The 24,124-nt window shown below is 28.5% G+C and overlaps 2 protein-coding genes across 2 annotated transcripts in view; both read left to right on the top strand.

Moving 5' to 3' along the window:
- The first annotated feature begins 5,609 nt into the window (after positions 1-5,609).
- LOC119682792 (leucine-rich repeat-containing protein 34) lies at positions 5,610-6,844 on the top strand. The gene is made up of 2 exons (XM_038096304.1): positions 5,610-6,021; positions 6,080-6,844. Exons 1-2 carry the CDS (start codon positions 5,622-5,624, stop codon positions 6,820-6,822), a joined length of 1,143 nt encoding a protein of 380 aa, XP_037952232.1. The 5' UTR covers positions 5,610-5,621; the 3' UTR covers positions 6,823-6,844.
- Positions 6,845-10,537: 3,693 nt separating this feature from the next.
- Positions 10,538-24,124, top strand: part of LOC119682311 (putative sodium-coupled neutral amino acid transporter 11) — a 62,055-nt gene continuing 48,468 nt past the window's right edge. Inside the window, exon 1 of the mRNA XM_038095719.1 lies at positions 10,538-10,620. Coding sequence (XP_037951647.1) covers positions 10,564-10,620 — 57 coding nt within the window. The 5' untranslated portion in view covers positions 10,538-10,563. The remainder of the gene's footprint in view (positions 10,621-24,124) is intronic.

Raw genomic sequence — 24,124 nt, 5'->3', positions numbered from 1 at the left:
TGATATGACCATAGTAAGACAAACATCGGGTATTATTCCCACAAGATCTGTTTTTATGACTAGTTTTTGAGGAATATTGATTCTGTAACCATGATTTTCTTAATACTTTTCAATATATACCTACACCATTTAAAAGTTTTGACCTTTTGTCTGTCTAATTTTAAGTAAGTCCACGTTTTAGCTGTTTAAGTCACTCTTGAATGCACTAATTCTTTTAATAGTGGAATGCTGTAAATGTGGTTGTTTTTAGAAACATATCCGAATCCATTTCTTCCTATTCTTATTGGGTGTAGATTTTGCATTGTAATACGATATTCGGTGAGAGTTTCTTACGATTGCAATAAGGTTGCCTTAGTAACTGAATTTGTCAACTGCATTGTAACCGACTATTCTCCACGTTGCGTTGGCTATTACTAATCAGTCAACTATTATGTCGTTTGTTTTGGATATTTGGTTTCAAGGTTTCACTCTTATTTAGGTTTCTTTATGAGTTTTGTTCTACATATCTCAAATTGTGCATTTTACTACCCCCAATGGTTTTAACTCCAACTTCTCGTCAAATTATTAGTCCTTGTTGAACTATTTATTTGAAGCTACAAATTGTAGTGAATTTGTTAGAGCTTGAATAGTAGCAAATATAATTTTTAAGTCTATATTCTACAAATTGTCTTAAAGCAGTTTTCAAATAAAGAACTTTTTGCCAATGTTTGGTAAAAATAAAATATTGGTATTTATAATTATATTCTCATTTAAAAAAACAAAGCTTTCAAGGATTTTAACGACCTTCATTTTGACATTATGAAATTTTTTTTTTCATCGCAAAAAGATACAATTTCGTAATTAAAAAATCTTTACACATAAATATTTATTTTTATATACAAGTACTCGTATAAATGGTGTACGAGAATGCACTATAATTAAGAAAAAAATCTAAAATCGAGTACAAGGACAATACCTTAAAGTAGCTTTTGGCATAAGCCATCTATTCCAAAACTGTCAATGAGCATTTTTATTCAATGGAAATGAATTGGCAATTATTTTTTTATTTATTTGTGATTATTTTTGTAATCATGACAAATAAGTGGTGCCAATTCACACAATTGTGACAGTAGTGCGCATCGTATAAAGATGACAAGACTCTCTAGATGGAGTTAATTGAATAATAAAAGATGAAATGACAAGACAACGACTGTGAACACCTTTTCCGTTTGAGGATGGCATCACATGAATACTTTTCCCTTTCGAGAATGCATTTTATTTATAGACGAGCACGTGTCACACTGCAGATCTAAATTGCAGCAAGCTGTCATATGAGTCCAAACGATTGAACCAGCAGTCTGTCAATTCGATAGCATTGAGCTCACAGAGTCTGGAATGTGTCCGGCACGTAGCTGTTGATTAAATAAGTAGAGTAACTTGCGAATAGATTCGCTTAAGTGAGCAGTTCATAATGAAAAGAATTTTCATACTTTGGTTATTTAATTAAATTATTGGCTTAATTTTATTCGAATTAAATGAAAAAAGGCGTAAGTAAGTCTACTAAAATAATTTAGTCTATGTGGAATAGTAAACAAAATCTAATTGAATTTAATCATATCATTTCAAATGTGGTGCAAGAGACACTCCTACGTAGTGTGAAAAAGTCAATTCGTTAATATAGGTTATTTTTAATGAAACTTGTAAGGAAATATATACATTTATATATATTCAAAATATTGTTTGGTTTGCAGTACTTACCTTTACTTTAATTTAGTAAATAAAAACTATTATAAAAAGTATTAATAATAGTTTTATATGGATATTAAAATTAACAGTAATTAATAGTAACTTCAAGTAAAAATTGAATTAGTTAATAATTAAACAGTTGTTTACTTAATTAATGAATATGTCAAAATGAGAAAAAAATTTAAAAATATGTCTTCCATAAAGTCCTAATTGCATGTAATAGTTGTACATACGATCTGATGCAATGAGTTTGGTAATCCAGTTACTAAGAGACAATGTGAAACTGTAGGTAGGTAGGTAGGTGGCCTTGTATCCAAAAGCCCACACGAGCTTAAATAATAGCCCATTGTGGTACCACATGAATAGCGTTGGTACGTATATAGACTGAAAGACCAGAATACAATCAATACCGAAAAAGGTAACAACTCCCCATTGGGTAAAAGAAAACCAACCCAACAGTTCTTTGAATTTGGCTAAGTTACAGGATGAGAGTTCGATCAGATCAGTAAGAAAAGGGCCCTGAAGATTTTTGATATTCTCTTAGCTAAAGATACATAAGATCGAGCACGGTCTCTTCCTCTTTCTTATCCTCAGAGCTACAGCCACAACAAAAGTTATTATAGGGTAGACCCAGTCTACCGTCATTACAGATACTGTGGTGGTGAGCAGGATCCGTGTTAGCTGACTAGTGCGTTTTTTTGTCCAAATTAAACCAAGCTAATCTAAACATTTGACAAAAGGGTTCGTCATTCCAGTATTGAGCTATGATCAGATATTTTTGTTTTATTATCAGTTTAATTGTAGAAAGAGGAACACCTATATCTGAGAAGAAAATTTCACGTAGCAGAGTACTTACATTAACAAGCTCGCCTGCCTAAGAATTGCCCGAAATGTCGAAGCTTGGATGTGGCTGAAGATACCTGTTAAACTCATGTTAGTAACAAGTAGCTCTTAGTTAGCATAAAACCTTGAATAATGAGTACTTGGGTCAAATTTTGCGAGAACTAAATTTCGCTTTAAAGAGCCATCTGGGTATATAATAAAAAACTTGAACAGTAAAAATACCTTCAACATGAGAATACCATAAGGGTACAAATTTAAAAATTTGAAAGTATTGCTAAAGCTCCATGGTGTGTATAAAAGTTCTGTACACACAAATTGTTATAAGCAAATTTAATTGAAGAGGTCGCAGCCTCAACTTGGTGATGACTTATTCCAAAATTTGCTTTCTATCAAAAAAATCGGTTATCATAGTAAAAATAGTTTGTCAAAATATTATATTTTTGTCAAAATAATATTTTCTAATAAAAAATGTTGACCGGGTTTCATTAAGATGCAATAGAAGGACCTATATAGTACTAAGTTTTCTTCTTAGAAGGAAACTTAAGTCATTTTTAAATTTAATTTTCTTTTGAATCTTTTCTATTAGAGTTAGAAATATTTCCATAAAATTAGATCGCATTTGAATTCAAAAGTATACATGTGATTTTTATTTAATGAGTAATAAGGAATAATAAGTAATATACACGTTTTTTATATTTATTCATTTATTTGACACGTTTCCAATTTTATAGGACCACAGATTTGACAATTAGTACTATAAGTTACATTGAAAAACTTTTCCCACCATACTATGGCGGATATAGCTTATATCAAAATAGAAATATAGAGATTTTAAGTTGCAAGTTTTTCACATTGATTACACTATCTAAAAATAATAACGCCATCTAGCGATTTTTACATTATGAACACACATACCCGCCAGGAACTATTTTTCTCATACGACAATTTGAGAACGGATTTCTTCAAAAGATTATGCACCATTATAATTTAGTTTTTGAGATATCGGTCGTAAAGGTTAGAACCATAAAAAAGTTTTTGCGAAGTTATAAAAATTGACAATATCATATACGACAGTTAAGTGTTGGTCAGCAAAAGGAAAGCTCTCTTTACATTGTGCTTTTGAATACTTCACCAAAGAAAAATTTTTTTCTGAGAATGTTGATTATTACGCGATTCAAATTAAAATAAATTTCAAAACATTCAACATTTTTTAAAGTCAACATTTTTTACAACTGCATTTATTTCACACAGGTATCTCTTAGATGCACAGTTAGTATAAGTTTCTATAGTTGTGATCTCTTACTATACTATGCAGTTTCATGGGATAAAGATTAAGAGAATTTAAATATCATTTCAAATTTTGTTATTTACATAAATATTAATATTTTCGTATTCATCGACTCCATTTGTTTAAGATATCTAACACTTATATATGCCGAGTCAAGGAGTCATTGCAGTACTTCTCGCCAATATATAACATATATTGATGAATTTATTAAATTAACCAAAAGTTTTAACGTATAATAAAGAATCCATAATATATATATACATCGATAAAATTTGGTGCTTTACTAAAGCACTTCATTAGTATTCGTTTAAACTGACAAATTATAAAATGTAAAAATATCGCTTATTATATATAGTTTATTATAGATTTGAGACTTATTACATTAATGCTCTTCATAGTATTTATTATAAAATTTTATATTATCTGTACGAACGTTCATAAAAAATGCTTAAATTTATTTTTATGAAATTATTATTTAATTAGTTTAGTTAGCTACTAAGTTCAGTCATTGGTTGAAGGTATTTAACTACATATATTTTTTATACTTATGTTCTCTATGCTTTTATAGTTGAACCCCATATTCGCATATCTAACAGCTTAGAACCAATCTGTCTGACATATCATTGTATCTCTAGTTATTGAATATAATATAGCTTTTTCATATTACCTAAATTAATTGATTCACTTATTCAAGCAAACATTTTTACAAAATAATATTATTTTTTTAAACAAACATTTTCCGACAAAGCCAATCATAATAGTTTAGTAGTTTATCTACAGCTGGTTTATGACTTCGTTCTAATATAAACACAGCAAGTGAATTAGTTAATAAAACTTTCTCAGCAAATTAAAAAAATTCCAGAAAAATGTGGGAGCATAAAAGTCAAGTGCGGCTTTGGGTCAATTGGTTTAGATGCGCTGACTCGGAGCTTCAAATTCGGCAGAGCACGAATTCGATTCCTGGTACTTGCAGTCTCAAAAAATTATTTATAAATAATTAAATACAAGAAATAATTCCAAGACCACTGATGATGTTTATTTGGCAACACTCGAAACAGCTGCATGTTAGCCAAAAATTAAAATAATATAACCAAGAATTTTTGTTGTTGTAGTTCACTACTGTTCAAAAAACCTCCTGATAGTTTTTCTATAAATAGATATAATGAAAGATAAGGCGCACAAACTGTAGGTAGTCAATAGTCAGTTGTCTTTAGATCGATTCGTTTTGTTGTGCTGGTTAAATAAGTAAATGGTTGGGGTGGGGTTCGGTAGTACTCTCACCGAGTTATAAACATCTGTACAAACCTAACATGCCGTTTATTTATAATATTGTAATTGTAAGCAATTATTTGTTGTTAGAATAATTTGTTGCGCGTATTGATATACGATCTTTATGTGTATACGGTATCATTTAGTACTTTTTACGTTATAAACTTTACCATAATTTAGCAAAAATGTAGCATGCTTTTGAGCTGGGGTGAAATGATATTTGATGAGCAGATAATTGAGGTGTTTGCATAGCTTTATTTAATTTTAACTTAATTTTTATTAATTTAATACCATATATAATTTTTGTTTTACTTTGTTTTTAACAGAAAATAAGATTTTATATATCAGGAAAAAAATATTTGAAATTTCAGTCAAAATAATAATATTAACTTTTCTGTAAATCTTGTTCGAACTTTCACAAAATTAATGTTTTGTTAATATTTTTAATTTAGCACACAATAATTCACAATAATTCATTAATTAATCAAATTCAACAATGTGTGAATATGTGATTTCGGATTGTTATGTGACTCCACCGACGCCATTTAAGCATTTAACGATTTTACTACTTGATTGTTGGCAACGCGAGTATGATAAGAGACCTTACCGACATTTTCGATTTAGTCGTCTTGAATTCGAGGAGAAAATGAATAGAACTTTTTTGTTTTATTTAGACTTTAAAGTAATAGTAAAATTTATCGATTTGCGTATACTAAAATCCGTGGTCTTGAGAGGAGTTTTTGTGATAGGCGAACCCGATATAGTTGCAACTTTTTTAAAAGTTTTAAGGCCGGTTAAAAGAATCGAACTTTTATTAATGCACTTACCTGATTTATTTTTCAAGATTCTTGGCGAATGTGGTTTAGTGATGAGTGCCACGAATTTAATTTTAGATGGTGGATATAACTTAATATATGTTTTAAAAGTTTGTTTTAACAGTGATGAATTTTACAGGTACCCCGTTAAATGAAAACGCGGTTCGTGGCTTGCGTAGCTTTCTAATAGACTCTAAAACGCTGGAAGAAATTAGTGTGGCAAATTGTGACATATCTCAGTTCAAGTTCGCTATGTTAGCCGATGGTGTGCATAAGTCAACTTCTTTGAAAATATTTGATTGTAGTGGATTGATAGGAAATTATATAACGTTGGAAACCAGAAAGATGGCCAGCATTGTGTCATCATTGATTTTACAGAATAAACTGGAAGTTCTTAAACTAAATAATTGTCAGTTTTTCGCACAGGATATGGAAGTAATTGCTGAGTATTTGTATCGCACGAAATCGAAACTCTACGAATTAGAGTTGGCATGTAATAATATTGATTCGGACGGTGTGAGATATTTGTTACGCGCTATTGCCAAGAGTGGTACACTCAAACGTTTGGATATTTCCCGTAATGGTTTGGGTACTCACGGTGGGGAAGTTGTTGCACACTATCTAAGTTCATGTTTTCAATTAGAATACTTGAATATCGAAACCAATAAAATAGGTGCAAGTGCTATGAATCTTATACTCACAACATTGAAGAAGCCTGTTACTCTGAAGTATTTGCAAGTACGTGGAAATGAATTTGACTTGAAGTCTGCCACAATACTTCGGCGTATCCTCAAAGCACTTGTTTTACCTCAAGACACAATTGATATTACTTCAAGATATGACGGTTCTTTCGATAATTTCAGAGTGGTTCCTTATTTTTAGTATGGGTAGAATTTATTTTAAAATCACAGTATATTTTTATTCATATTGAATAAAAATAATGAGTTTAAAATAATTTGTTTTCTTCTGCTATTCATGATGTTTTTGTAAATAAAATATAAAATGTTTTAAAAAATAATATTTATTTATTTTGCAAAAAAAAATGTGGGTTTTTGAAGTTCATTGTGTTTATTTACTTTTTTTAAAAAAGTGAAACTATAATTATTAGAATCATTAAAATTTATAATAATATTGAGCAAAGGAAATATTTTAGAATTACCAAACTAAAAGATATCCAAAATTTATATGACTTTTTAAAATGAAGTACTTAACAAGCCTGATTGTCAATTATATTTGGTATATATCCCAGTAAGTTCACTTCAGTTATGGTGAGAATGATAAAAGCGCCTCCCACCTGCCGCCTTAATATTTTAGGGGCTTCTTTTATGAGTATCTTGGCAAATTTCAATTTAAATAGCAGTCTGAGCTTTGTCAAATATTTTAGATGGTTTTAACTCTTAGGCTTTTAATAATATGGTGGTAGAATGGGCCTATAGACCCAAGGGCATCCCCCTAGGATCGCCGGTATAACCTAACCAAAGTTCACTTCGCTTATGTACTATTGATATTACTAAGTTGGTATTTGTGGGGATATCCAAAGTAAAGATGAGGTACAAGAATGGACCAAGAACACTGCCTTGAGGAACACTTGCACTCGTTGGGAAGTCTTTACTTGTGTGTGACTAAAGTAGTACTTTACTCTGAAAGATCTGTCTACCAAGTATGATTCAAGTACCGCGTGTGAGTTTTGCGGGAGTATCTGTCGTATTTTGTGGATCAGGCTGTCATGCCAGACTTGTGAAACAATTTTCTGTCACTTAAAATACTTTTCATAAATGTATACAGATTATTAGTATTGCTACCATTTTACCAGACTTTAAATTATTCTCTGAAAGTCCGATATAGGTACACCTACAATATAGCAAATGTTTTCTATTTCATAATGATTAGACAAAGAACAATCACGTTCTTATATATTAAATACTCTGTCGTTCAATTTAAAAAGACCGCCTCTATACTTAAAAAGTACTCTCGATTTGTGCTGAGTGCTTTCGTAATAAAAACTATACATAATGTCATATTGCGGCTATGGGTACATGTCATAAGAACCCGACCTATCGTTCGCGATAAAGGATTAATGTTCATTCCGTTTGTATAAAGCTATAATATTATTTTGTGTAATAATATAAGATCCATACTCCGAATACTGGTTATTGAAAGATCCAGTTCTAAATACATATTTTATTAATCCGTGGCCCAATATATGCCTTTGTCAATCGTAAGTTCAGCTAGTATTGTGCATAACATTATTCCGTATTTTTGACTTGAAATTTATGGCGTTGTGTATATCATATGGAGCACTCCGATGCTTTTTACCAACAAAATTAAAATTTTTCCTCTTATATTAATAAGATTGTACAGCGAATGTCTGTAACTTTCATATAAACTCAAGACTTATACTAACCTCATGGAGCATATAATAAATTCTTCAACTGTTCCTTTGAATTCAATATATGGTATGTTAAAAGAATAATGAATATAAGTAGTATATTAAAATATAATAAATAAAAGTTAAATTAATAATAAAATTTTAACTATGCAATGATAAGTTATTAAAGTCTTGGGGTTGAAACCCAATAAAATTTCGCTATTATTTCTAAATTGATAACGAAAAGCTAAGATACTTTTTGAAAATGTCAACTTGCCTCACTCAATACGAAATACTAGTTGAGGTTAAGATTGTTTTAGATAAAATACTTTATCTTTTCAAAAAAAGGATATAAAGGAAGTTCGTGGAAGTGTGGGAGAAATTCAAGTTTAGTATTTCATTTACATTGTGCTTTCACGAGGATTGCTTTATGTTTAAGGACGCATTAGTATGGGTTTATACTACGTAAATTCATTCATAAAATTATCAGAATAGCTTTACTATAAAAGAGCTGCCATATTTTGGGGAAAAGTTAAAAATATTAAGAAAAAGCTATTTATTTATTCCACTGCTGTAATGTGTTTGTTGCTTTTAAAGTGGGTGGTGACAATCATTTATCACTTGAGTCTAATGAAAACTATTTTTCTATGTCAATAAAACTCCAGCAGGGAATAAGTAAAGCTGTAATTTTAATTATATGGCAATGTCCTTACAAAATGGAGAGCTTTTGAAAGCTGCTTGAGCAAAGCTTTCCATTGTCGTCACTTACTGTGTTTGTGGGATTTACGCTCTCAATGCTAAACTTCAACACTGAATTTCATTTCCGGCGTTGCTTCGCTTTGTTTTCATTTCTCAAATAATTTAATTTGTTGCTGTTGAATGTTTGATTGTTTAGTGTTGCTTGTTGTTTGCAGTGAACAAGTTGTTGGCGAACGTCAATGTGTGCAAAGTCCTACTAAGTTCAGTACCTTCGGTAGCTCAACAAAAGTGTGTTGCATTGGTGTTAGGTAAAATCGTTGGTCCCATACGACTAGCAGCAAAGCGTTTCGCACACAAAGAGGACTTCCTGGTTGAGTGTGTTTCGCAACTGATTTTGTGCAGCAGTCACAACGGATTCGTCGAAGTATCGAATACATTCAGAAAACGTTCGACGGACTGAGTATCTTTGCTTGATGTAGAGGCAGTAGGAAATTAAATTAAAAGCTGTGTTATTTTGATTCATTAAAGACATAAGTGCGAACAATATTTTTACGTAACGTGTAATAAATTTCGCATCGAAGAGCAATTCCGTTGCACTGAAATGTATGAAGAGTCGAAGTATATAAAAGAAATGTGTATAAATTTGTGCTAAGATATGTAAAATAGCAAACCGCAAACAAAGTGCACATTCATTGAAAAGTAACCTACACAAAAAAAAACAAAAAAAAAAATAACATCAACAACAACTCAAACTCCAGCCACACTTTAACATTTTGTCATATTTACACTAGGCAAAGTGGTGTACTTCAAGGAAAGCAGTCTGACTGAGGCCTTACAAGCACAAATGACATATGAGCAGCATTAAGCAATTCATAACTGAATTGCATTTGACTAACATTCAGACAACAATAACAACAACAGTAACAACAACAACAAATTATTACACTCCTAACTAAATTGCTTTGCAATCAACAACACCCAATAGCACATTTCTGTTTTATGTATGAACATTCAAAACATTTTAATGTATTTTTAGAAGATATTTCAATGTGAACCATGCAATTAAAGCACCTCCACACAAGGGACCATCTCAGCACATCTTAAGCAATAAGCAATAAGAGCCATCTGTGTACAAAGGACTCCTCTTGTAGGCGTTATCACACTTTTGCCAAGAGTGAACTTGAAAAATAAACTCCCTACCACACAGACACACTTACCGCTTCATACTTGGGGCACATAGGGCAATAGTGCCATAGTGTCATAGTGCCACAGCCGTGAAATATTCTGTTGCATAAAAATGCATATACACCCGTGCCATCGCCACAAACAAAATCATTGAAAAAGTTTTATTGGGTTTTTCGGTGTACCCTTCTTAGGCGCCAAAAATAGGAACTGCATTGTAGCGACCTTCCTGGGAAGAGGAAGAACGTAAAAACGTGAAAACGGAAACACGGAAAAACGGAAAATAAAAATAACTTAATTTGTAGTATCAACAAAAATTAGAAAAAAAACAAGAAATAAATAAATAGAAAGTCGGCAGTAAAAAACTAATAAAAATGAGTGAGAATCGTTGGAATTCCGCAACTGAGTTCAGTTACATACTTCAGCGTCAGGTGAGTATCCTTCAGCCTGTGAAGTAGAAGTACGGCTGACAGAGCACTGTAAAGTGTTGCAAAATTTAATTTGAATTGATTTGATTTAAATTGAAAATGAAATTTTTTTTCGCTTAATTGTCTTAGGAAATTCAATGAAATTATTTTTTTTTTTAATTTTCTTTAAATCAACTTGACAGAAATGCAATTGAGTTAGTGTAAGTTCCCATTGGTTTAATCCTTCACTACAATAATAATATAATAAGAAAAATTATATGAAATTTTCTTCCTTTTTAATACCATCAGTGTTGATGAATTTAATAAGTTTATTTAATTAATAATAGACTGTAATTAATTCCACAAATAGCATGAAAAGTGCAATGCTGCTAGTCAGTTGCCTACTAAAAATTTCATTAAACACACTTCATTAATGAAACCACGAATAATGTTGAGAGAAGTAGTCTACCTTGAAAGGCTGTGATATTATTTAGGCTAATATGTCACTGAGATATTTCCAAGGTCAAGGTGAATACTATTTGTGGATAATTTTATGAGTAACCCTGTGGAAAGTTTAGTTTTGTGTTTAGATTCAAGTGGAGAACACTAATCGTAAAGCAGTTTTGTCTATTAGTTGTCGATAAAACACTTAGTGTGATTTCAAGAAAACGGCTTTCACTTCCAAAAGTGGTACAAGGTTATTTATTTATTTATGATGATATTTATGATGAACAGAAGAAATTACCTTTGATATTCTTTAAGTATTTCATTGACTCTTAGGAGTTAAGAAATACTGGTGGTTACTATTGGTTATTTTTATGATTGCTGAAGTTAAAATTAGATGATGGTAGGAAGATAAGGTTGTATTTGCATTTGAAAGGGAATGGAATTAATCATTGTTCATTGTTGCATTGTAAAAGATTTCTATAACAAAATTCAACTAAATATGGAGTTTTATGAAAACTATATGTGCAGTAAAACGAAATGTATAGAACAAGGTTTCCCAATGTAGAGCATACGCTTCCACAGTGGTCCAATTTGAATGGTAGGAGGGGATAAGTGCTCAAAATTAATGTTATACTTATACGTGAAAGGGCATTAATTCTTAGAATTACTTAAATTATTTAATTTTAAAATTTAAATATTAATATAAGCACTATTAATATTGTGGAGTTGTTCTTCTCATATGCGTTGACAATTTTAGTTTTGAAAATATTGAACTGTGTTAATCAGATTGAGAGCTTCTTCAGTTGTTTGCAGATTCTCTGGAATATAAACTTGTCTTGTTGATAAACGTGTATAACTTTAATTTCAGTTTGACAGAAAGCTCTATATATGAATATATATTTTAATTGGAATTTGAAGTTCCTTATTATGTATTTAGTTTTTAAATTTTGTGTACATGACATTGACTACGGATGCAGGAAAAGAAAATACTGGTAAAGAATTAATCATCAGTGTATTTTTTGAGCCTATAAATCATATACTAACTTGTAATTTTTTAGGATTAAAGTTATAAATTGTTTAAAGAGTAATTTAATTAATTAACTTAAAGTATTTTCACGAAGTATAAAATCACAAAATAATTTGATATCCCTGAACCAAATTTTATTATAATTTATTTAATTGTGTTAATTATTATAATTGTTTTAAATGCTCTAAAATATTTTTTTAAAATAGGTATATATAAAAAAAGAAGAAAATCAATTTAAATTATTTGATTGGTGAAAATTACTTTCTAAGTTTATTTAAAATTTCATGGAATAAATTATAGAATAAAAAAGTTTACATAAAATAAAAATTTGAAAGGGGTTTTGAGAAGTAGCATTTTGTACAATTGTAATTGGAATATGAGCCTTAATAAAGCCTATGAATGTAAATATAATATTTGCTCTATGGGAATTGAAGCTGGAGTAAATGAACTTCCTGTAAAATTTGTTTCTGGTAGTGTCTAATTGTTCAAAAAAAACTAGAAACTAGACAAGTCTGGGTAATAGCAAACTTTTGAATTTAAGGGAAATGAAAGACAACTAGTTTATTAAGTTGATTAATTCATAATATTATTGAAGTAAAACCATTTACTTCTTTCTGTTGCAGTAAAAAACTCATCTTATTAAAAACCAAGAATAATAACTTGGTCTAAGACTTCTCCTTCGTAGTTCATTTAGTTACTACTTATTCTGCTAATAAATGTTGTTAGCTAATTTTTTCTTGATTCGCGTTGAAGTTTTATTAACAAATTATCTATCAATCAGTTAGAGAATTATCTGAATCATAATATATATAAGCATATAATAATATTGCTCTGCAAAAGCTGTACACATTCAGTAAAGGTAGTTAGAGAGTTTAGTAATGATCCAAAACAGCATTGTATTGTCATGATTTATACTTTGTGAAAGGAAATTTCAGAAATATATGATCAAAGTCTTTATGTTTACAGGGATGCAAAAAATTACAGCAACATACTTCAAGTTATAATAAAATTTTAAATAAATCAATAAGATTAATAAGATCTTAAGTACATTTTTAGTAATAAAAGTTAATATTTACAAACACAAAAAATTTTTTTTAAATAAGAAAAAGTTACGAGAATCTTTAAATTCTTAACTTTTGATAACGTAAAATAATAGTAACAAAGCAAATATTTCATATATTCTCTACCTCTACCTCTTATTTTGTATAATTTATGCGCACCTTCGTGACATTAAATGTACTAATTTATTTATAATATTATTCGAAATATTCTATCACTCTTATATTTTTACAGCTTTGGCCCAATATGTTCCTTTTCATGATTCCAAACAAATTTGAAATGGGATTTATATCTGATATCGGGCTATTGTTGATATGTTATTTACTTATCAATTTTTGAAAACTCTCGTAGTGTGTTTGGGATAAGAAATAAGAAAACTGATAAGAAAAAATGTGTGAAAAAGTATTCTGTTATATATATATAATCGTAATCGATTTGCCAACTTTTCACATTTAGACTTTAAAAGAAAAGGTTATCTTACTACCATATTATGATGATGAAAGACTATCTGTATCTTATCTTATGTTGTAATTGTAACCTCCGATTCTCTTATATATATATCTTATTCTGTTATATATGTATATATATATATATGCAGTAATCGATTTGCTAAATATTCATATTTAGACTTTAAAAGAAAAAGTTATATTACTACCATATTATGATGATGATCATATTATTTGTATCTTATCTTATGTTGTAGTTGTATGTTGTAGTCGACTGTTGGCGCTGGTTGACAAGACATTTTCTTTAACATTGAAACAAATTGTGTTTAATATTTAAGTTAATATGAAATTTAAAAATATTTATATTTAGTAAACATTTAACAGGAGAATTCAACAACGTTATATCTACATAAGATCTAAAGTAATGTAATATCAGGCCTAATCAACAACTCATGATGGCTTAGTTATTTTTGTGCAATAGATTGCAGTTTGTAAAAGAAATTTGGATAGAATCTTTGATTACTTATTATTTTTTAACCAAAAATTTGTCAATATACTGTTTTATTAGCAAAAGTAGTCGTTTATTTTAAACTCTTGTTAATAATAAAAATTAAAAAATGTTAAGAAATGTTAAAATGTTGACAAAAACAACGAATATTATTTTTGACAAATTTTTATTTTATATTCAAATTTCTTCTTTAATCTGAAGTTATTTTCGGAAATCTGACAATTATATATCAAATTACCAGTCAATATACCAAATTGACTGGTATTTTGATATATAATTGTATATTGAATTGATACAAATTTTAATGTTTGATAAATCAATAAATATAAATAATATAGGAAACAAAATTTATTTTTTTTCCTTTAGTATTAAAAACAATTCCATATAATTTTTTTTTTCAAATAGAAAAAATCCGAGAAAAAAAATTTATATTATCATGTTTATCAAAACATGTATATTTTATAAAGTTTTCGATATACTTGTACCCTTCAAAGCTTCATTAATTTCGAACAAATTTAATTTAATCTTCTTCTGCCAATTATTCTTTATACAAAAAAGGAACTCAGTTTAAATATTTTGGATTGTTCAGTGTTTAGTTCCGATTTTCATTTAAATTAAATGTAGTACGAAATACACTACATATACATTTATATTATAACTAAATAAATTTGACCTATCAAAATATTTATTTTTTTTGATTTTTCATTTGAAAGTTGATATAGTTTGCAATATCAAGTTTAAAATTTGAATTTTAAGAACTTTTATTATAATTTTCTTTTTGAAATTAATTTCTAAACATGATATCAAGAGATTCACACCGACTCGACGATACTTACAATTGTGCGTGCGTAAAAACAGGACACATTTGCAATACACCACTTTTGCCAGAAGTTTGATCCTGTGTAACGCAATTTTCAATTAATATCTCATGTTCTTCATGAGGGAAAGCACACGTAATATTTGCCGAAAATCATCGCCAGGTATGGTTTTTTCCTCTAAAAGTTTTATTTTATGAATGCTTTGTTGTCGACATATGGGAATTAAACTTATATTCTGCACATCTACGTGATATTCCCTTTTCAATAATATAAGTTTTATTCAAAATCGTTTACGATGAAACGTGAAAACGTAATACAGTCTTTTTTGATTGTGTATAAATATATAGAATATATAAAAAATATATTTTAAAATTTTAATTTTCTTTTATACATGCATTAACTTTTTTTTATGGTTTTTCATTAAATTGGGAATAATAAAAATAAATGAAAAGTCGTGGCCATGTCAGTATACTATTAAAAAACGTAGCTTTCTATTAAGTAGTCTTTATAAAATACAATTAAAAGTGCACAGTTTTGCTTGTCATTTTTTAATTAAAACCAGCATCTTTTAATGATTTCATACCAAAAAAGGAAACGTACCATAAAGGTACGTGCATACAAAAAATGTTTCAGTGAATAAATTTACAATAGTTGCAAGCCTGACATATTGCTTCAGTAATTTTCATAATATCACTAAATATGTGACTGATATAATACAGTACATATCACTCGGTTGGTGTTAAGACTTCGCACTACAATATAGATTTTTCTAACAAAAATTTCTCAACAGCTACATAATCACTTTAATATTTCCCTAAGATTTCTATGTTTTCAAGTCGAACCATTTATCTCTTACCTCGAAATAAGCCCTTACTTCAAGTATGGCGAAACGACTACAGTAAATTTTTTTTTACTTGAGTTCTCTTCTGCTGAGTACTGTGTTCGTTAGTTATTTCAAAAAGTTTTTATATGAAAAACTTCACAAAAAGCCTTTAAGTAATGAACATAAATAATTTTTTTCCTCACAGCATCCTTTCGCGATCTGTAAGTAAGCGGTGAAGGACAAATCTCACGAACCCAGTAGATGAGCAAGCAATTTGAAATGTATTTGTTGCAATTCAGCCATCGTAACCAACGACTTGTGACATGGTGGCGTTGTCTTGATGAAAGAATATTTGGCCTTCATCATGTGAAGTCGTATTGTTTTCCTTAAAGGCACTAATAACTTTATGTCATATACCCAGTTGATAGCTTTTTTTATTAAGATAGTCATGGATATTTCACTAAATTCTTTTAAAATCGTTACGAATGGCGGATCTAGGTTTTAACTGTTAGTGCATATTCCTGTAAAATTATGATAAATATTGCTTAAATAGTAGTCGGAATCATCAATACCAACACGTTGTTATTTTTGGCAAACATGGCTAAAAATGTCAAAATTTAAAGTTTAAACTTACAAAGTTTTAGTAGGAAACTTCATTAATAAAATGTGTACTAATAGTAAGAAAAAATATATTCATTAGCTTTTATAATATATTAATTAGCCTATATGTTGTAAGTCTTTAAAGTGAAGTTGTCATAGGTCTTCATGATTTTTTCCTTTATACTTTAAATATAATTAAAGTACGATCTCGATTAATGCAACCCTAGAATATCTCAACTCCTCGGTTATTGCAACCTCTTAAATTTTCCATGTGTTACCTTTGATATTGCACTTTGAAAATTGACTACCGCGAAGAATGCAACTTTTGTTAATTATTTTCCTCTCTTGCATTCTTAATATTTTATTTGTCACATATGTGTATTTATTTGCTCTTCTATACTCAATTATAAGAATACACTCTCGATGCTCTCGACACTCTCGATTCTATAAGAAAAGTCTGTTGCAGCATATTATCACAGACGATAACCGCGACTTAGATGAATCTTAAATGCAATAAAAAGCCAGCTGAAAGAACAAGTTTTTATCATAAAGTATGATTGCAATTATGTTATGATAAATAAAAATAAGTATTCATAATATTCATATTACTTTCTAATCAACTTTGTAGTAATGTCTTTTTATCTTTTATACTAAATAAACTAAACTCGATTATTGTAACACCCTCGAATTCTATTAGTTGCATTAATCGAGGTCTTACTGTATCCTTAAAAGCCTTGATATATAAAGTCAAAAAAAATGAGTGATTACTTTGATTGATTTTTAATCTGACAAATTCACAATTATTTTTTTAATCAAATGTTGCATCTTATATTTCTCTAGTAGCCTTTTGGAATTTCGTAGGATTCCTTCCTGAATTGCACTCTAAAAGTTTACTGGTGTAATCATTGAATCACTTGTGTAAGATAGTCCAGTGAGTTTAAGTGATTGGATAAATACCAATAAGATGACCAGATGTTAATTCAGGAAACAACTAAAAAATAATTAACTTTAATGGAACTGAGTAGGCATTTCTGTGTTGAAAGACATTTTTCCGTTGTTTTCGAAATGCTTAAAGAAATGTGCTTTAAATAGCTGTAATTAAATAAGTAATGGTTGAAGTGTCATGAAATTTTGACACGTCCCAAACCATGTGCAATTTGGAAGAGTGATATTGCTTGGTGTTTTGTTTGAAGCCACTTAGTGATAATTTCTAATAACATTCTAACAATAATAATATCAATACATTTAAATATTTTTAGAAATATGTTTAAGCTTAAGTTATCAGGTTATATTATTGTTATCTGCAGTTGTATTAAAGTGAAAATATTGCTTTTATTTATAAATTGACATATAATAATTTATGAGTGGGCTAACTGGTCAATTAAATAAAAAAAAAATGTGATTTATTTTTTATATTGAAAATAAATTATTTTTATAAGGTATTTTCCAATATTTCAACTATCTTCGATAGTCAACTTCAGGGAAACTAAAGATGACAATACAATATACAATACAGAACTTGACAATGTGAAGATCTTACATGAAGAAAGAAATTAAAATAAAAGATATTATCTGGAAATGCTTTCAATAATAAATAATCCGAATAACAACAGACTGAATTATAAAACCGTTACGGACAATTGTGCTCAGGCTTATAAGAATATTATAAAAGAATTATTTATAACATTATTATATATTAGTATATTATATTATATTATTTAATATATTGGCTCAATATATTGGATTTAGTAAAAAATTTTTTATGTGTAGTCAAATCGTGGTTTTGGAATAGATAATTTAACACATTTGATCAAATATTACGCATTGAGTGACATATTTATTAGATATAGATTTATTATTTTATTATTAAGCTTTGCTTGGCGTCATATGATTCCAAGCTGCCTCTTACTGGGCATAACCTATCTACAAATTGCCTCTATCTTTGCCTTCTTACTGCCAGATATAGATATGAATTTATTAAATAAAATTCTTGAGTTTGCATATAATACTCTACTTTAAAATTATCTTAATAACAGAAATTGAAATAATTTTATTGAACATTTATTCAACATAAACTCTATTATTATTTACAATATCATATTTTTAATAACTTGTATTATATATATATATTTCAATTGACATAAGCAGAAGATGTTGTTAAGGGACTATATTCATTTATTTTTTATCAATGGCTTCTATTTGTGTATATTTGAGTGATAAAGGGTTTAGTGATACATTTACTTAATTCTATATGTTTATTAATAACATTTATTAATCTTAAAAATATGAAAATCAGATACAATAAATAGTGACTTACATATTTTATATATATATATTTGCTCGTGTCACCGTAACAGTATGATTTGTTTTTATCAATTTGCTTAGTTGAAATTTACAATATAATAAGATACATATATAAGAATTATATAAACGATAATATAATATATATAAATTGACATACGAAACATGAAATATAAATGCATTCAGCATTGAACTGTTTGCATGAAGAATTTTATTCGAATGTAACAAAGATTTGTTACATTGCATTTACAATCCTGATTAGAATTTTTGATATCAAATATAACATTGGTTTTATAATAGCACGTCTATTGCTTATTCTTAAGCATAACCATTTTATGTTCATATCACGAAGTTATTATATATACCACTGTTTTATATATCTATTATTCAATGATTGCACAATCATTTGTAGGATTTCTTCATTATGAGTCAAAAAAATTACGGAGTGATGATGAAATTTGTAAATGAAAACACTATATAAAATAAATAAAAGTATAAAACAATTGATTGTTCTTTATTTTACAGTTCATAGAAATACTTCAATAAGAAATATTAAAAATTAATTTATTCGAATATATAAAAATTCAGCTTTATTTTATTTGTTTAGATTGATAAAGCGATACTTAATGTATAAAAAAATTAACAGTGCGTATGAGTGATTTTTTTTTAAATTTGGCTTTACATGGTAGTTTTGCACTTTGTCGAGAATTATTTCATTAATTCTTCATAGATATGAAATATTAATTGTTTCTAGATTTGAAATGACTACACATCCCAATACTTTAAAATCTCAATGTTAGTGTAAAAAAAAGTTATAACTTTAATAACTTTTCCTTCCATAATAATTAATTAGAAAATGTTCATTATGAAGGATTTAATATTTTATATAAAATTTTATAATGTACTTAACCATATGATAGACATATTAGATTTGAGATTTTGATATTAGAAGTTAAGTTGCAATAAAATATAATTTCAATTCGAGATAATATAAGTCAATATACGACGAAATTCTTACGAGAAATTGATAAATATATTACGGTTTTACTACATACTATAACACGCTAAATCTGTAAAATCAAACATAGTACGTTATATGAGATGTTGAGATTGATACTAATTTTATACCAGGTATTTATTAAAAAAAAAGTCCAATATTTGATTAAATGGATATGAATAATAGTCAAGTAGACTATTTTTAATTTATTTTAAACATTTTTTGCTGAAATAGAAAATGTTATTAGAACTGCTCTATAATCTTACATTAATTAATAATATTTAAGTAGAATATTAATTGTCTATCCATTTGAAAACAGCAAATTATTGATTCGCTCCACTTTTTATGGTAAACATATTTAAAATTCTTTAGTCGTAAATAAAGTTTTTGATGTAAGGATTTTGTTCTTAAGTTTAAAATTAAATTTAATTAAAATTTTTTTTATATAAATTTTAGAACAGAGTATAGGCAAAGCCAAGATGGAGGGTATGGAACAAAATTAAGTATAATATTATGAAATTTTATATTTCATTGGCTTTCATACCAATTCCCCATGGTGAGAATTTATTTATTTCCTTAGTTCTTTAGTTTTTTCGCACTAGATTTCCTCTTTTGAAGTAGATTAATTGGAAGTGAAGGCACAAGGCTTAAAAGATGAAAATTTTACACCAGAATAATTAAAACACTTGATTTCACAAGTGGAACTGAACCATTTGGTTCGTGACACTCATTTTTCAAACCAACAAAGTGGTTCTCAAGTCTTCATTTTTTAGACACAGAAATAACAAATTAATTTTATAATAATTCATTATGACAGAACAGTTTTATTCCTTTTGTATAAGAAAAATTGTTTGAGGTCTCAGTTGACTCTATCTGATGAAATTGATGATTTGCGGTTATATGTAGATTCATCAAAACTAAGCTTAAAAGCATTGCTACTGCATAATTCATTTAAGAAACTTTAGATATCAGTAGAAATATTCAAAAAATTCAATTTTTAGTCAAAAAAGTATACATAACATGTTAAAAATTTTAAATGCCTTCAAATGCGCATATTTTATGACAAAAGTTACAGGATTTTTAGTGGACCGTAAGGTCGTCTTACGAAATATCATTGCTCGTCTTATATAATTACATTATTATTTAAAAAATGTTCAATTTCTGAATTTTTGAAAATTATATAAAATTACCTGACAATGATATAAATTCTATGAAAAGTACATTTATGCAGTGATTAGGATTATTTCCTTAATAATCATAGTTCCATGTATATAAACTAACTGCTTTTAAAATGGCAAATATATTTGAAAATCCATAATATTGGCCATTTTTAATTATATTGATACATTATATTTCTAAGTAACTAAACAAAATTTTTAATTAGAAATTTCATGAATAGCCATATTTTATACAAGTAAATATTTGGTAGGATTCAATTGACAAGGGAACCCTAAAAGTAAATTCTAAATAACCATGCATATAAGAAAACATAATTTTGCTATATATTTTATTATTGTTGCATTTTTTATAACCTTTTGAACAGTAACTCGTAAATTTCTGTTACTTACTGGACTCTCAGCACAAGTGGTAAAAGCATCACAGTCCCGCGGGTACCAAGCGAACCACAGCAATGGAGTGTATGTATAGCTTATAACACAAATAAGTTTTTGTTTAATATTTTTATGTTTTGTTGGTGGGGCACGACGAAGTAATTTAATCTGTTTTGGATTTCCGTAGAGATTTTGTCTCTTTAAGGGCTAAAAGTCTTAATTTATTAAGTATTTCTTGCACTCTCTTAACAATAAGGAGTCTTTGTAGTTTGATTAAATTTTGTTGTTAAAATGAGTGGAAAATTGATATTTTTGTATGCATTAAGGTAAAAAAATTTTTAAATTATATTTTTTATTCATTTATTTTTAAATTAACGGGAAAATATCATATCACAACTTGCAGAATTTTTTATATTGTTTACATAGATAATTATTAAATAAATAATTTAAATTTATTTGCGAAATCTTTATCGGCTACATTTTGTATTTTTTAACAATTCTAAATTATAATTTAATAAGTTCATTATTTTCGGCATTGATTTTAATCCGACGTGGTGAATAAATTATATTCGCTTGTTCTATATGGATTCACGAAAAGATATTGATTTAATTAGCCCCAGAACTTAGGGACTTAGAGGCGCCTTCAGCACTTTGCATAGTAACAGACAGACAAGCAAACTGACAGACATTCATCCTTAAATGGATGAATGGAGTTATAAATTTTTCCATTGTTTCCTGTACTTTGTAAGAAAGATGTGGTCACCATCATGTGGCTATTTGTATTATTATAACTATTGATCAACTAACTATTATCAAACTATATTGCTATATTAATCAATAAATGTTGTTAATCACTATAAAACATTAAACAACATTTGACCGCTTTATAAATATTATTAACTCTGTGTCCTGATCAAAATTTAACACTTGCCTTTAAACACATTTTCATTAACTTATTGTATTAATTTTAGTAAGTAGAATATCATTCAAATTATTATTGAACTACCATATATTTTAAGATACGACAAGCGTATACATATACTTTTGTTGATTCCTAACACTGGTATTCCTTAGATACAATAACATATGTAAAGAAATTTTTATGCTGGTACACATTGTACTACAGTGTGTTTTCTTAATCGACCCTTAACGTTGTCACGAACGTGAAGTATCTTAGAGGGTTTTAGCTTTGAGTTGGACTAGCACAAAGTATTTATTTGGCTATTTTAATATCCGACACCAATGTAATAAGAAACCAATGTAAAATATTTCTTATAGACACTCAAATCTCCAACAGTTTTATATCTAAAGGAGGTTTGTTATGAATGCAATCGGACTCTGAATGGAATCGAATGAGAAATGCAATCCTATTCTTCTTCCTCTTCTTTTTTAGCATAACAGTCCTGGCTGGAGCAATGCTGCCTCTCCCAATTTTTATAACCTGACTCCATCCAATGCCAAGTTTTTTCAATCACTCACGCGTAGCTTTATTAAATCTTCTTCAGCATCATCTGGTCATCTCTTTCTAGGTCTGCCTATTTTTCCGGATCCAATTAGGCCATTTACACGTGTTTGTTTTGCTGATTGTTCTCAGATCATACGCTCAAGGTGTCTTGGTCATACTTGTATTAGTCGTTGGAATTTTATTTACCGTATTACTTTCTGCTTGTTGATTGAGTTATCTCAGATGCAATTCTATATTCAGTGCTAATGATGATATTCTTTTTGTTACTAGTTTTGAACTTGACTGTTTTAAAAGCAAAACCAACTATTGCAAAATATACACACGCTTTCAGCATATGGTATGCTGATAAAACTTCCATCATCTTTTTTGGTGTAAGGATATGTATAAAAAATTGTAGTATAGCGTTCTTCAAAACGAAGGGTTCGGAAAGATCTCTTGTTTATAGTATTTAACACAGTTGTGGAAACTTTTTTACTTATTCACGGACTTGCGAATTCTTTCTGTTTCTTATAACTATTGTATGGAGTAGGTGGTTATACTATTTAGATTTTATTTAGTATGAAAAATTTGTCTTTTTGGTTACAGTGTCGACTCATAGAGGTTAAGTTTTTAAAAGTTTTGTTCTGAAACATGTTTATAGTATTTTATTCTTTTATAAAGGCTAAAATTAGTTGTAATATGTTGATTTCTTCATTTCATTGTTATCGTTATTGTCATTGTTATTCATTGTTGTTTAATTAGGCAACATCCATTATAAAATATGTTTAGCTATAGCTTGGGGCTTATTGTCTTTATTTACTGTAGTTTGTGTAATTTTTATAAAAAATTGAATATTCTTTCGTTTAAATAAAAAGTGCTCCTTTTGTCCTTTCTTTGTTCAAAATTCCTAAAATGCATAACAAATATTTAAGATTTAATATTTCTTTAATGTTTTATAGAATTAATCGCAAATAAATTTTTGAACAAAGAGTATTGCTAATTTTATTGTCATCTTTAAAATATATCTAAGAAAGTTCTTTAGTCGGTCAATTACTTATAATATTTACAATAAAAGGTCCATTAAAACTCAACAAAATCTATTAGTGCGTATTTATTATTAAGAGCTCTTCAAATGGCCGAATTTAACATTTAAAGGGCAGGAAACTCAATTGTATAAATGGTTTTCATCGCACTTCAAAATCGAAAATGCTTTCAAGTGCAAAATTTTCTTTAACAAGATTTGAAGTGGCGTTCCATTAAATCCACTTTTATATTTCGAATAGTGAAACGTGCACATGAACGTGGGTGTCCTTAATCCCAATCATAAAACATCATCAACGAGGACAGCAAAACAGCATGAAGAGGAGAAAAAACAGCAAAATAAGCTGAAAAATCCTGAGAACTTGTGTAGGCACAAAGACTGGACACAACTAGTGTCAAGGTTGGTTATGGTTGCTAAAGGAGCTTACCTTCTCTAAATTCAATTGTGCTTTGTTGTTATTTTTTTT

This window comes from Teleopsis dalmanni, chromosome 2, assembly GCF_002237135.1.
Source record: "Teleopsis dalmanni isolate 2A chromosome 2, ASM223713v2, whole genome shotgun sequence".
Taxonomy (NCBI): domain Eukaryota; kingdom Metazoa; phylum Arthropoda; class Insecta; order Diptera; family Diopsidae; genus Teleopsis; species Teleopsis dalmanni.
This window is presented reverse-complemented; position numbering and strand designations above follow the sequence as displayed.

What these genes read in the sequence shown, in the direction of transcription:
- LOC119682792 (XM_038096304.1), top strand. Translation starts at nt 5,622, where the DNA reads ATGTGTGAATATGTGATTTCGGATTGTTATGTGACTCCACCGACGCCA. An exon ending in CACGAATTTAATTTTAGATG is followed by an intron (nt 6,022 to 6,079) that starts GTGGATATAACT and finishes TGAATTTTACAG; the next exon opens with GTACCCCGTTAAATGAAAAC.